We start from the raw sequence: 14,776 nt of genomic DNA on the forward strand, positions 1-14,776 counted from the left end.
TGTCTATTCTGTTCAAGAAACATCCCAGTACCAAGCAGCATGCTCAATGCTTCTGTGTTTTCAATGGTGTCTAACACTTGTATTCAAAGCACAGAGAAATTCAAGACCTCTTCAAGTCAATATGAACTCACTGAGGGCAAGATTTCACCCACAGCAAACAAAACATAACAAAGCACTTTGGGATGAAGAACATTTTCAAGCTGCTTACTAATGGAAAAAATGAATCATAATTACAACACTGTGCTTATTTTTACAGCTAAATAATATGAATGGGTTTTTCAAATATTACTTTATGGTATTTTACTGTTCATATTTTATAGGAAAACATTAAACAGAAGAAATGTATGGACCAGGGTACAAATTTCAAAGAAACTAACTAAAACTAGAAACTAGTAATATTTCATTTTGTTGATTTTTTAAATTAATTTATTCTTTGTTCTGAGGAGTGCTCAGTCTGAGGTTTCAACACAAGATGGCACTCTAGAGAGACTTCTTTACTTAAAAAAAAAAGAAAATTATACACAGATGGTCATTTAATTACTCTATTGAATATATTCTGAGATTATTTTGTCCTGTATAATTGTCTCACAGGTCTTTAAAACCCATTCAGTCATGCTGTTCTGTCAATGGCCTTACTATTTGCAAATGAGGAATTTGGAAAGGCACAGAACAGCAAGACAGACATTAGCTTTACAAATTGCACTATGTAAAAGCTGAGTAAGATCAAAGAATTACAGAAAGATTGAGGCTGGCAGAGATCTCCACAGGTCATCTAGTCCAACATCCCTGCTCAAGCACAGTCATCTGGAGCCAGCTGCCCTGAACGGACAGCCTTTGAATTTTTCCATGGATGTGAACTCCACAACCTCTCTGGGCAACTTATTCCCATGCTCAGACACCTTCAGAAAAGGTTAAAAAGGTAAAAAGTGTTTCCTGTTGTTCCACTGAAACCTCCTGTGTTTCAGGTTGCATCCTCTGCCTCCTGTCATGTCACTGAACACCACTGTAAAGGGCCTGAACCCATCCTTCAAATATTTATAGACATCAGTAAGATCCCATCTGTGCCTTCTTTTTGCCAGGCTCTCAGCCTTTCCTCCTGTGTGCTGTGCTCTAGCCCCTTGAATCATCTCAGTGACCCCTCCCTGGACTCTCTCCATTAGCACAATCCCTTTCTTTGCTAGGAGCACAGAATGGACACAGTGTGGCCTCACCAGGGCTGTGTGCAGGGGCAGGATCACATCTCCCCACACACAAAGACAATTCTACTGTTTAATGTAGCCCAGAACACCATCAGCCTTCCATACCACAGGTGCACATTGCTTTCTTGTGTCCAAGATGTCCTTCTCCAGCTGGGCTCTCCAGCATACACTGGTGCCTGGGTTTGTTCCTCCCCAGCTGCAGCACTTTGCACTTCTCCTTGCTGAACTGCAGGATGCTCCTGGCAGCCCACTGCTCCAGCCTGCCAAGGTCCCTCTGAAAGGCACCCATTGCTCTGGAGTCTCACACACCTCTGCCATGTTTTCATCACCAACAAGCTCTGATGATACACTCTGCACCATCACCCAGGTGATTAATGAAGGTACTAACAGGATTGGACCCACTGCTGACCCTTGGGGTACACCATGAGATGCTGACCCCCAAGTACACTTCACACATCTGAACATCACTCTCCATGCCCAGACATCCAGCCAGTGTCCAGACTGCTTCCCCATGGCCTAAGTCAGCCCAGGCACCAGCAGCTTGTCTAAAAGCTTGTCTACTCACATCTAGGCAGACAATACCCACTGCTCTCCCCTCATCCCCAGACCAGTCACTTCCTCAAAGAAGTTTAATCGAGTCAGTCAAGCATGAGTTCCCACTGGTACTGACTCTTTGTGAGGATTTTCTTGTCCTTAATGTGCCTCGAGATGGTTTTGAGGCTTGGCTGCTTCATCACCTTCCTACAGATCAAGGTGAGGGTGACCAGAGTGGAGTTCACTGGATCCTCTCCTTCCTGCCCATCTTAAAGAAAGGACTGACATTTTCTTTACTCCAGTCTTCAAATATATCTCGTATTTATTACACTTCTTTTAATCAGATCCTTAAATATAATAACCACTTCTGTTAATGACTCGTGATCTCTTACATTAAATGTTTGTAATAAAAGTACATGCTGAATTCCTAAAACTTATTCTTTGCTGTTAAAGCAGCAAAAGTGTTGCACTATTAAAATGCGACTTAGTCTTTCCCTAGAATATTATAGTAATAATAAAAGGAAGACTTGCATGCAGCACTAAAAAAGTTAATAGTCTTCTAACACTGAACCAAATAATGCTTAGGTTTCTTTATTACATTCTTAGATCTGCTATGGAAAGTATATTTTTTAGTTAGATGAACCAAAATAGATGGTTGAAAAGGACTTTTAGAAGTCAGTCGTACTTTTATTCTCTCATACAGGACTAGCTTTATCTAAACTTTATCCAAAATTTTAGACAAAGCTGAAGTAAAATTTTCCTAAAGCTTTATCAAGCATTATAACAAGTTGCTCAGAGAGGCTGTGCAGTCTCCATTCTTGGAGATCTTCAAAAGTCAGTGGATGAAACAAATTCCAGTTTCAGGAATTTTTCACTAGAGACACTTGCCCCATGCAGGAGTATGTCGGTACTTCAGAATGGGTTTTGTGGAAGTCATTCACCTTTCCTAAGTTAATTTCTAATATTTGATCTAATATTGTAGTTTACAGGAATCAAGATAATCTATGTAACTATTTCAACAACACAGAAGTGAATGAAATACCAACTGGTTGAAAATGTTAGGAGAAAAAAAAGCATTTCATAATATGTTATTGAAAGAATCCAAATCTAACCATTAATTACAAATAACAGCCCATTCTCACTCATTGAAACAACTTCTCTGTTGAAAACAAACTCGAAGACAGGAACTTGAGGGTAATAATTCAAAGGACCATACCCTTACTTTCTTCAGTAGATCTACCATGTCTGCCTTCTGTGTGTCCACTCCATGAGACCTGTGCTTGACCTTTCACTTCCCCCTTTTGCAAAATGGAGCAAGGAGCTCCCTCAGAAGATGGCAGAGCTCCTGAGAGCAGTGTAGCACAGGCTGCCTTGCAGGAGGATGCACTGTGATTCTTCACATGAGTTAAGGGAGCTGTTTGGATGTACTAACTGCAGTCCCAAATCTTGCTAATGATTTCAAAGCTCTTTTTAATCTTTCTGTGAAAAGTGAAATATGCAGGTTTCCTATTATCATTAGAAATTACTGCATCAAATAGTATTGGTCCATGTTATGCAAGAGCGTAAATATATTTTTTATTCTTAGGATCCATGTATTCTTCACATTTTTTCCTCTACTTTGCAGAACAACTGCAAATCATTCCACACAGCGATTTCAAGTAATTTTCTGATTTTGGTGGTACTTATATTATATATATCTCTAAACATCCAATTTGGCTTTTATAACTTCTGGTACACTGCAAATAATCCCTAGATCTCACTGTATCTTTGAAATAAATACAAAAGAAACATGCTGTGATGAGAACTTTCATTCACCCCCATCTTATCTGGAAAAGGTGTGAATACTTACAGGAAAACATTGACTATTTACTACTGTGTTGTTTCATTAAAGCAGACAGAATAAAGTAGGGGCCTTTACAAAGAAGAGTGTTACAACCTTGTGATGTTTTACAGTACTTTTCCAAGACTCCTTCTTCAATTCAAGAAAACCTTTGTCCTTCCCCTTCACAGTAATACAGCTGCAGTTCCTTGTGAGGGTATTAGGTTTGGGCACGTTCTAAGGTCACCCCATCTGCCTAATCTGTTTTGTTTTCTACATATGCAAACTTGTGAAATTGAGTATTTAACTCTGGTCTTCTGTATTTCAGGGAATTCTGAAGCTCAAAAGAAAACTGGTTATTCTCAAAGACACTCACTTTGCTCTGTAAAGAAATTCCTGAGAGAAATATAAAAATTTCTTACTTGCTCATCTTCACTAAGCAAATAAAGCAGCCCCTTTATTTATCCTCAGTAAAGGACCAAGAAGGCCTATCAACACCCAAAGATTTCAATGTAAAACAGGATCCCTGAACCAGCAGAGAATATTTGCATGATCAGATAATTATTAAGGGCTCTGGAGCAAGACAGATGTCCACTGTAAAATCATCAAGTCAAACATCAGTCGTGTCATGAAGCTGTTCTGCAACAGAATCATCCACACAGTGATACATCTGCCATTTGGATCTAGTGCCTAAACAAAACCATACAAAATGAGACGTCTTGCTGTCATCAAGTGGTTGTTATCTCATGGGAAAAAAAGATATCAGTATTTTAAAAAAGTAACTTAAATTGAAATAGACATTAAAGCCCAACTACTCCCCCAGAAAAATTCGTTTAGGAAAATGAAACAATACTGAGAAGAAAGCTTGCCGAGAGAGATTGATTTAAAGATACTTTATAACTAAGATAAAATGATAGCCTCCAGAAAGAAAAAACTTTATCTCTCTGTTTCAGATGGTTTCTTCAGCTGTTGTGAGGATCAGATTTCTGAATTTCCCAAGTCAGTAATAACCAGCACAGAAAACTACATACAGCATAAGAGTTTGTAAGTAGGTATAGCATTTCTCAGTATTAAAAAATTGTGATTGCTGTGTGGTGGCAATTGTTGAATTTTTTTTAACTGCATTTAAGAAAATTAATAAACTACACTCTAGTTCAGGAAAGGCACCAGGCTGATATAGGGGAGGATTAGAGAATCAAATCTCTCTGTGGCTTCTATATAACCACATAAAACTCCATAAAAGACTAGAAAATCAAACCTATATACATATTAAAGTAACTTTTCAGCAATAACTTTATTATGCTTTTATAAATTCATAAGTCTTCTTTGCTGTTAAAAAAGAAGGTCGAAATGTAGAAGGGAAGTTCACCATTAAGAGTTCCCACAAGTTGTGTGCATCTGTGTGGAGGAACTTAACTTTAAAGGGAGACACTGGTGAATGACTCAGAGTTATTTAGTCTGTGGCACTTCTTGTGACACAAGCTGCTACAGAGAGAGCCCATGCCTGTAATGCAGGCATCTGTGGAAAATGAGATCTGGACACTCTTGCTAAGCACTCCATGGCAAGGCACCCACCTTATGAAACCTGGTGAGGTCACTGTGGTATCCAAAGAGACACTCTTTACAAAGGCCAGGGATCCTCAATAAGGCTACACTGCATGTAGCCTTGCCTTAAATGAAAGCTTGCTGCATTCTTGTAACAAAAGTACTCAATTTCTGAGATCTGCTCCTGCAGTGATACTGAAGAGAAAATGCTCTTTCTCTTCACATACATTATATATACACATTATATCTATATTCTATATATATATGTATATCTGTACATAATAATATATATTATATTATTATATACATACATATTTTATATATATATATATTTTTTTTTTTACATATATATATTTGCATGCATGGATGTGTATGTGTGTGTTCAGCTGAAGCACATATATAAATCTTACAAACTGACTCCTTTAAGCTGCCCCTGGCTAGAGATCTCAGTAGAGTGAAGCATAAATTTCCTTAACACACTCTAGGGCAAGCTAATGCTCAATTCAAACTGAGATCCTTTCTCACCTTCTACAGAACTGAAAACTCATTAATGGCTCTATATTGCTTATTGAGTCATTCAAGCACACATAGAGCATGTTAGATTTCTTCCTGGTATCTAATTTTTCCTAGGTTATATAATGACATTCTTTCATTTTTGCCAAGCTTGTCAGGTTATGCTACTTCAAAGGCACTGATGAATATATGTTCACGGGCAAATTTGGTTGCAGCTTCTTCTGTTGTGAAATGCTGACAAATGCTTAAACTGATAGCTATAAAATGACCTTTCTTAAAATCGAAGATACAAAAGAGTAATTCTGAGAAATTTTAGAGAGATTTTAATCTTTATGGTGGGAAATAAGGAATTAAGATTATTTTTGCATTTAGAGCCGATAACTTTCCATTCTGTTTTTTTTTTTAACAGAATAAATCCTACTGTTTGCTGTGACCTATGTATAATAGATGAACAGATAAACTAAATTATGTTTTTCAAACTTTAATAATTCTTCAAACAATACTTATTTTGTCTTATCTCTATTTGTTGTAGGTAATATACACAGCGGTGCATTCAAAGACAAACAGAAAGGAACTGATCCTTTTTTACAGGCTTCTAATCAGTTCTGGCTACTGATAAATCTGTCAGAAAACCTTGCTTTTGAAAGATAGATATGAGCTTGAAGAGGCAAAAATAACACTGATTGGATATCCAAAACTACAGGGGTTTAACCATGACCTAAAGCAGTGTTCACTGTATGTACATGCTTTTTCCCATCCTACCAGCACCCATTTGCACACCCTGCATGCAGTCAGAAGGCCTGACCCTGGTGCCAGCCAGTGTCATGGGGAATGACACTGAGGTGACTGCTGCTACCAGGCAGAGCAATAATACTCCTGAATTTAGCTACATGGAATTATCACAGACAAGATCTGCTTCAGCTTATGTGTAGCTGCTGGCCATACTGTGGAGAAATTGTCTGGTGTCCAACCATTCACTCAATGGAGTTAGTTTTCCATGGCTTTAGTCTTTCATGGTCCTCATGTTTCATTACTGGATAAAGGGAAGGTGAAGCAAGAGGATTCTAAACCACAACACCAGTCCTAAAGCTAAGAACTGTATTTGTTAATACACTCTTTCACAAAGTGCACTGATCCAGCAGCTCCAGGCAGTGTGTCTCTCATGACCAATCCTACTCTTTTCCACAACACGCATTCACCAGCAGCAGGAGGGAGGCTACAATGACCAGCAGGCAAAATTCTGCTCCTGGTCATACAGGAAGGAAAGGAAGAGCTGCCTGACTGGCCAGACTTTGGGGATACTGAGCCACAGCAGTGCTCTAGGCTGGGTCACTGCCAGATCAGGCACTTCACAGAGCATCTCCTTCTACTGCCTTTTTTATCACATTTGAGGATGGCTCATTCCAGCAGCCTGCGAGCAAAACAAGGTCAGAAGCACTTCACAGAGTGCTGGCATTAACACCAGTGTATATAAATACCATGGTTGTGGCTTGATAAAAGCTCAGAGATGAGGTGCCCAAAGCTTTCAGAAGAATGCCAGAGGACTGGGAAAGCACTCTAACCACTTCTCTGTTATCTGGCTGTGACTACTGCAGCACAAGAGTGTTCAATGAAATAAATGCCCCTTTACTTCTATATGATACAAGCCTAACTTCTCTCTCCCTTCCTTGTTAGACTTTCCCCCCCAAATTTAAAGCAAAATCTAATTAATATGCTTAATATTTTTGCATCTTAAAGGAGTATTAGGATGAAACCCATCTGAAACAAATCAACATATTTTCCAACAGGTTTCTATGGTCCACAGCTATTCAAGGCACTATAAAATGCATTGTTTACCAGCACACCACTTACCCTCAGCATAGGGCCATTCTGGAACACATGAGGTTCATCACAAACTACACAGTATTCATTCAATACTGGTATCCGCTGCTCAGCAAATTCAATGGTCTGAAAACAATGAAAATGAGAATAACAACATCTGCTTAAGAATATTTAACAGTCAGCTCATGTTCCACAGTGTTTCATAAATGAATGGGATAAGACATCCTACCTGCACAAGAAAGCCACGGTCTCGCACTGGAATGCATTTTGCACCATAATTTTGCTGCAAGGGAAAAGTTGAGGCAATTTCAGTGTTGGCAGACTAATCACAGGGAAATGGTAAATAATTTTTAAGTTTTTGCATGTAAATATGTAAACAATTTGCACCTAAAGAGATCTCATTACAAATAATAAATCCTTTTACTGTTTACTGAGTATGGGTTTTGGGGTTTTTAGTATTTGTTATGGGTTAATGTTTCTAGTTCTTAAATCTGATGAAGGTTTGTACCTCACCATCTGAGAAACTCATATGAAAACACCAGTGCCTTCACTCCATCCTAATAAACTGATGTTTGGTAACTTCCATTACATTTTCACTGTGCATTGCCTATCCAAATATGGGCTGTACTTTTAGGCTTGAAAGACTAACTCTCAGTAAGGCTGAAAAATTTTTCTTTTCTATGTACTAAGGTCTCACTTCTGCTAACACCACACTAAGAGATCTTTATGTTCAGATACTACTCAAATTCTTTTTCTTTCAGCAGACAACAACAAAAATTAGAAGTAACTTCTGTTACAAGAGTCAGTAAGATGCAGACTTCCCTCTAGACTGACATCCATATCAAACAAATCTAGTTTTGAATGGAATTAGATCAGCTCTATTTACAGTGTTTTGGCTGGTTTTTAAAATAGAGCTATTTCCTTCCATTTCTCTACTGTTTAATTGCTTAACTGCTTTTCCATTTTTCTTCCAGGCAACAATCCTACTTGTATTCATATATGAGACTCTATTATTTTAGCTGAAAATTGAAGATAACTCAGTATCTTGATTCATCACTTCCACATTCCACTGATTTCAAATTGCAGTTAGGCAGCCAGGCTACCCATATATCTGGTGCCTGCATAGAAAATGTGAAATAGACCCTTGATGCCCTTCCACTAACATCAGTCAAACTATATCTGACTATGTAAGTGATGATCGTCCCTCAAAGTAAGTGCACTGAAGTAATAAATTCTGGGTAGTTTTTATAAGCTGCCAAACAGGGCTTGCTTTTCCTCCCTATCAACTGATAACATCAGTAATGAAACCTAGTCAGGTCTTCATTATCTTATAAAAAACAGAGGGACTATTCCTATTAATGTCAGGAGAGAAAAGTCTTGCTATGTTAATACATCCTCTGCTGAATCAGAAAAAAGTGCATCTCTAAACTGCAACAAGTAGAAAGTCTGATGGCTCATCTTAAATTAATTTTGCTGTGCATAAATCAACCACACAGCATACATACAAATGACCTTACAGTAGTGTATCCCTGCCTGTAGATCTGAAGAGGACAGCCTAAAACTTACTAAACTAAATTACCATGACACATAGCGCACACAATGTAATTTAATTTTTTAGAATGCACTATTTTAAACATATGCATAGAATCTGAGGGAAGAACCTGCTTCCAAGGAACCACCAGGCAAAAGGAATGGAGAGAGCTATTTTCTAAACACTTTTCCCCAGATCAAACACAAAAAACAGGCCGTTGCCTTAAAAGACTGCAAACAAACCCACTCTTCCTTCTAAAGTAAAAAAGTCATCTTTTAAGAAGCATAGGCAGAAGAGTTGATTTTGACAGCTCTTTCTTAAATGCAAGAGTACATGCTACCCTGTTTCCCCAACTGATCATGTCTCTGAGGAAAGTAAGAGGGCCAGAGTGGGCTCAACGCCTTGTGTGGCCTCTGATGTCCCTCAGCACATTAGAAGGTTTAACCCTTCACAAATCACCAATGTGCAAGAGGTGAGTGGAACCATGACTGAGCTCGTTCCAGTATGATGGTGATGATGATGATGATGATGATGATGGCAGATGCAAAGACCAGAAGAAGAGGTGTGGCACTCAAACCATCTAATGGACAGCTGCTTCCTGCATGAAGCAAGCAGGGAAATGAGAAAAGTCCTCTGCAACTAACCTAATTTTGCAGCACAGAAGTGCACTCTCTCCCTTTTTCCTGCAAGATGTATGCAAGGAAGAAGTGGGTGACTGAATTTTTCTCATGGCCAGCAGCTTGTGCATTCAACACAACACATAAAATCTCTGTCCTGACCCCAGCAAATTCTGCTTTTATAACTTATGTATGTGTGTATGCACAGCTGTTTGAATCCTCCTTAAAAAGCTGACTTTGCTGCTCTTGTCTTCCAGTATATCCAATATAGTCACTAACACACATCCTAAGTATTAATGCCCTTGCACAAAAAAGCATAATAGCACATTTGGAAAATAATAGGAGGAAAATGAGCAGAATACAAAAAAAATACTACGCACAGCAGCTTGTGAAGGTGATGATGAGGATGGTGTTAAGATACCAATAAGCCCTGAGGTAAGAGAGAGCCTCCTGCTCTCTGCCATGGTGGACTCCTTGAAAGGCTCCATTTTGGATGATTTAGGGGCATTGGAGTAAGTCTTGCTGAGCAACTTGTGATTCTTCAATCCATCCAATTCTTCCATTCTAAGGTTACTGGAGTAGGATCTGCTTAAAAGTTTGTGGGGCTTCAAGGTGCTGTTGTGCTCACATCGAGGATCCCCAGAGCACGACCTATTCAACACCTTATGGGGCTTTAAAGTGATGCACTCCTCCTGCTTGGCAGCTGCAGAGCAAGCACGGCTCAGCAGTTTGTGCGATCTTAGAGCCATTGTCTGTTCAGCCCTAGGGTCACTCGACAACGAGCGGCCAAAGGTTCTGTGAGATTTTGTGGCACACACATCCTCCGCCTTCACTGTGCTAGAGCAAGTCCTTCTCAGTAGCTTGTGAGTCTTGGAGATGCCATCCTGTTCTGACTTCAGTTTTGATTTATTTTTACCACAGCCAGGTGGAGGATAACTTGGCGACCTTAGAATAAAGAAGATGGCAAAGTTGGAGAATAATCAAAATCCTGGCAAATCAAGCAAGATCACACAGATGTGAACACTTCTAAGTGTCACCTCTTTTTATGTTTTTCAATAGTGATAAATGCAACCCAAACTTTTAAAACATGAACAACTGCATATAAAACATCTTCCAATACCAAAACAAACAACTTATTAATATTTACACACGAGCTCAACAATCAAAAAGACAATTAACTACTTAGGTAGAAGTTAAGAGTTTTTTGTGAAGGTCTCTATGTCTCAAAACAAACCAATTATTCGGGAAATTATCTTTGAAATTAAATCCACCTCTTATAGCACATTTACCTTATCAAAATTAAACTTTTCTATGTAATGATCATGGCATGATCCCATGTAAGTTATTGTATTCTGAACACAGAATAATAAATCCAATGGAAGATACAACGAGCAGTGAAACTTGGGAGACATTAAATCAAATTTAATTCAGATAAAAAGGACATTCTTTTAAAAACATCATAATAATCTTTTTGAAAGACAAATTTATACCCTTCTTTCTGGTTATAGACAAATTCTAACTCTGTAAAACCAGAAATGAGAATGTGAGAGACCTAAATTACAAATGCAGAAAGCAAAGAACAAAAGGTTTTTATGAAACAACATTCACAAAAACTGTCACATTTCTTAAGGTTCACATTCACCTGTCCTTGCAAAGAAAATGTAACAGGCATGCTGAATCATTTTCCTATGTTTTATAAGTGACACCAGTCTTTAGAGTTGGGGGGGGGGGTGTTTGTGAGTTTTTGTTTGTTTTTTGTCTTTGTTTGTTTGGTTGGTTTTTGTTTTTGTTTTGTTTTGTTTTGCTTTGTTTTTGTCAAATAGAGAAGTAAAAACCCAAGGGGGGAGGCTGGCAGGTTTCCCCACCCTGTTAGCAAGCACTGACAGTGAGGATGCAGTCTGCTGATTCACCGTAGGCAGCTGGCTCACTGTCACCCTCCTGCAGATGGGAGGGAGGAATGGTGCCCTGGGGACAGAGAGGGTCCCTGCCTTTGGCCTGAGACACCTCTGGACATAAGCTCCTAAACCAAGAGGAAAAAAGAGTGGGCTGGTTTTGTATGCCCTTTCTGAATAAAAATAAACCCCAAGCTAAAGCCTGGGCTTGGCAGTGGCAGTGTGGTGTGGTAGGGAATGGATCAGACTTTTACTTAAAACATCTTTCCTACTCTACCTTGAATAGACAATCTTTTGTCATCTTTAACATTCCCTCATTTTTCAATCCGAGTGATTGCTGTATTCTATCTCTTTTTCATACCCTGAATTTAGAATGGCAAAATTTATCAAAAAGAAGGAATATTCAAAAAAGCATTCAATTCAAATTCAGTAACTGAATCAAAGGGGTGATCTGTAAACTCTCCATAATCAAGAAAACACACTAGAGTAAAGAGTAACAACCCTGAAAGAGGCAAAATCAGAGCCTGATTCTACATATACTTACGAGTATGAGCAACTGGCAGAAATCGTATTAAATTCAAATTCATTCAAACTATTCATAAACTGTTTCTTACGCTTTCTAATGCCTTTTCTCTTTGAAATTCTGTGCCTGCATTTCAGAAGTGGAAAACATTAATGCAGTCAAACACTGGAGAGGGAAGGGTGCTCAGCATCTTCAGAAATCAATCTTTCATTAATAACATTCTAGCTTTAAAAAAACTAAATACACAAACTACTCTATAAAGAAGAGCTGGACAAACACAGGTTTTTTAAATATACATAACATATGCTATACATATGTATTACTTGTAGTTTTATTCTTGTTATTCAAGTAAAAATAAAATAAAAATACAAACACAAGTTAAAATAAAATTATTTCTAGTTCTACTTGGAACATGGCTGTTTCAGAGAACAGGGCACTGAAATGCTCTGGCTTCTAATAATCTTAGAAACTGCAGCAGTTCCAAGTTCACTCCTGATGTCATGCAAAGCAAGGACTGGAAACCCATGAGGTAAGATATAAATAGAGAACTTCTCCGTGGAGAAAAGTCAAGATTTCACCTTGTGAAGTCTGCTGTGGATTTTGAACAGTTTATGGTGATAACAGCTCTTTTTCCTTTCAATTACCTGCGCAATGTAGAAAAGATGTGCAGAGGGGATTTCACCTTTTTGTCAGACACCTTCTTATTGTGCGTACAGTTAGATTTTTCTTTACTGTTCTTCCACTGTTGTGTAACAAATGTCTGCATGATTCTGAAAATTAAGATACATAATCTTAATTCTGAAAATAAAGGTTTTCTTATTCCAGCCAGAACATACTCATTTTAATACTATGGTCTCTCAGTGGTCAGCAAGCAGGTGACAATGCAATGTCCTCACTCTACAGCTGAAGTTTTCTGTTGTGTATGTGGATTAATGATTGGGTGCCCCAGCTTCTCAAAAACCCTTTGTTTCCACACAGAACTAACTTAAAATGGGACTCTTAATGAGAATACAGTCTGTGTAAAGAACCACTGCAACTGTAAAACTTATGCAGACCATACCTCTCAGGGAGATGGAGAGACAAACTGAATCAAGGGCATCAAATCCAGCTACTCTGGTCTGCCTCCCACATGAGCACAGGCTACTGCACCTGCATGGCTAAGCAGAACCTTGTTCTCTGACTCTAATCTGGCAGTGGGGGTCTTAACAGTGATAAAAGTCAAAGTGGGATTTGGCGTGAAAAAGAAATATCCCATTGCCACAGCCATGAGGGACCACTGGGCTCATTTACTCCTGCTCAGCTGTGAACTGTGCAGCTATATTCTTGAAAATGTCATATGGGAACCTTTTGTAATTACCTGGTGCAAAAATCACTGACAGGGTAAATAGCAAAACATTTTTAAAGTATTCATTTCAGGGAAGCAATTCCTTTTTGTTTTTTTTCTTCAAAGTACCATAGGGATTTTAATAAGTTTCTTCATTTATTAGATTATGAAAATTTTGCACTGAATTTCCTAAACAGGATTTTTTTCCCCCTCAGGGGTTCCTTAACATTGCAATGGTGAGATACTAAAGCCCATATACTTAAAAATTTATGACATGTACAAAAGCATATGCAAAGAGATGACTCAGCAAAATTACATTAAAATGAGTTGTACTATGACCACATGAAACTGCCAATTTTTTTTACTATTCTTCCATCTTGTCCTCAAAACATGGATGGCCTAATTACTGTGGTAATTCCTATCCTAGAGGCAACCATGAAAGCACAGCCCCCTCAGGGTATGTATGAAGCTCAAAAAGACTCTCGTTTCAGATGCTTCACCATCTAAGCAGAAATGTGAAACTGAACATTCCTAGATATAGTCTTTACAACTTTTATAGCTTACTTTATAAAAAGCACCAATGTGACAGAAAAGCCTGGCAATTAACACAAACCAAGTTCTCATCAACAGCTGTCAAACTCAAACTTGAAATGGCTAATGACTTTTATTTAATGAAAAACAACTTCAAGATACTTTGATCTAACAACCAACCTGAAAATATGAATTTTATTCTACTTGACATGATCCAGAAATGAAAGAGTGTCTCGACTTACTTTTTCAGCTGATGTCCCAGTCCAAATCTTTCCTTAGTAGAGATCTGAAATACATCCACAGTTGGCACTAGGGAAAAAGGGTATTTTGTTGATACATGAACTGACAGCAGCAATGACAAACTCGTGACCACGTAAGTCTTATTCTAGACCTCTTGTATGTGGAGCTTGACTACAGACAATTAAATTGAAGCAATGGCAAGAATGGACATGTCATCTAAGCACATTAAGAAAGGAACGGTCCTTTCTGGAATATCAGCCAATATATTTTACAATTTTACAAATGGAATTCTCCCAAATGTATCTTTTCCCACCCATTTTATTTTAAAATTGTGTCATTTTTTACATATACATTATGCAAGTAGCAAGCAGCATCAGATTAAATGTATCTGGACTGGCAGCTCATCTCACCTAATACTTTAAACTCTCTTCCCAAGTAAGTAGTCTATACAGAGTGGAGTTCCTGTGGCTATAAAGAAAACCCAGACTGAAACCAAATTCATTAATAACTGGATTCTGTTTTTGTTTTAATACAAAATCTAAAACCATCATCTAAGTGCTAGATATGTGAATTCTAGTGGCCAAGGATTACCCTGAAATTTCCTCAAGGCCTGTCCTACAACTGGTATATCCATACTCATGCCAGAAATTGCAAATGTACAGGGTAAAGGTTGGAAAATAGCTAGTG

General features: G+C 38.3%; 1 protein-coding gene across 2 annotated transcripts in view; it reads right to left on the reverse strand.

The window, feature by feature from the left end:
• PARP8 (poly(ADP-ribose) polymerase family member 8) overlaps nt 1–14,776 on the reverse strand; it is a 112,636-nt gene that overhangs the window by 24,439 nt on the left and 73,421 nt on the right. The window contains exons 10-15 of one of the 2 annotated variants that reach the window (XM_079330690.1): nt 14,092–14,158; nt 12,639–12,764; nt 12,016–12,120; nt 9,960–10,524; nt 7,661–7,714; nt 7,462–7,557 (exon numbers count right to left, since the gene is read on the reverse strand). In XM_079330690.1, coding sequence (XP_079186816.1) covers nt 7,462–7,557; nt 7,661–7,714; nt 9,960–10,524; nt 12,016–12,120; nt 12,639–12,764; nt 14,092–14,158 — 1,013 coding nt within the window. The remainder of the gene's footprint in view (nt 1–7,461; nt 7,558–7,660; nt 7,715–9,959; nt 10,525–12,015; nt 12,121–12,638; nt 12,765–14,091; nt 14,159–14,776) is intronic. The other variant, XM_079330691.1, reaches the window with a different exon arrangement.

The sequence above is a fragment of the Erithacus rubecula genome, assembly GCF_903797595.1.
Source record: "Erithacus rubecula genome assembly, chromosome: Z".
Classification (NCBI taxonomy): Eukaryota; Metazoa; Chordata; class Aves; order Passeriformes; family Muscicapidae; genus Erithacus; species Erithacus rubecula.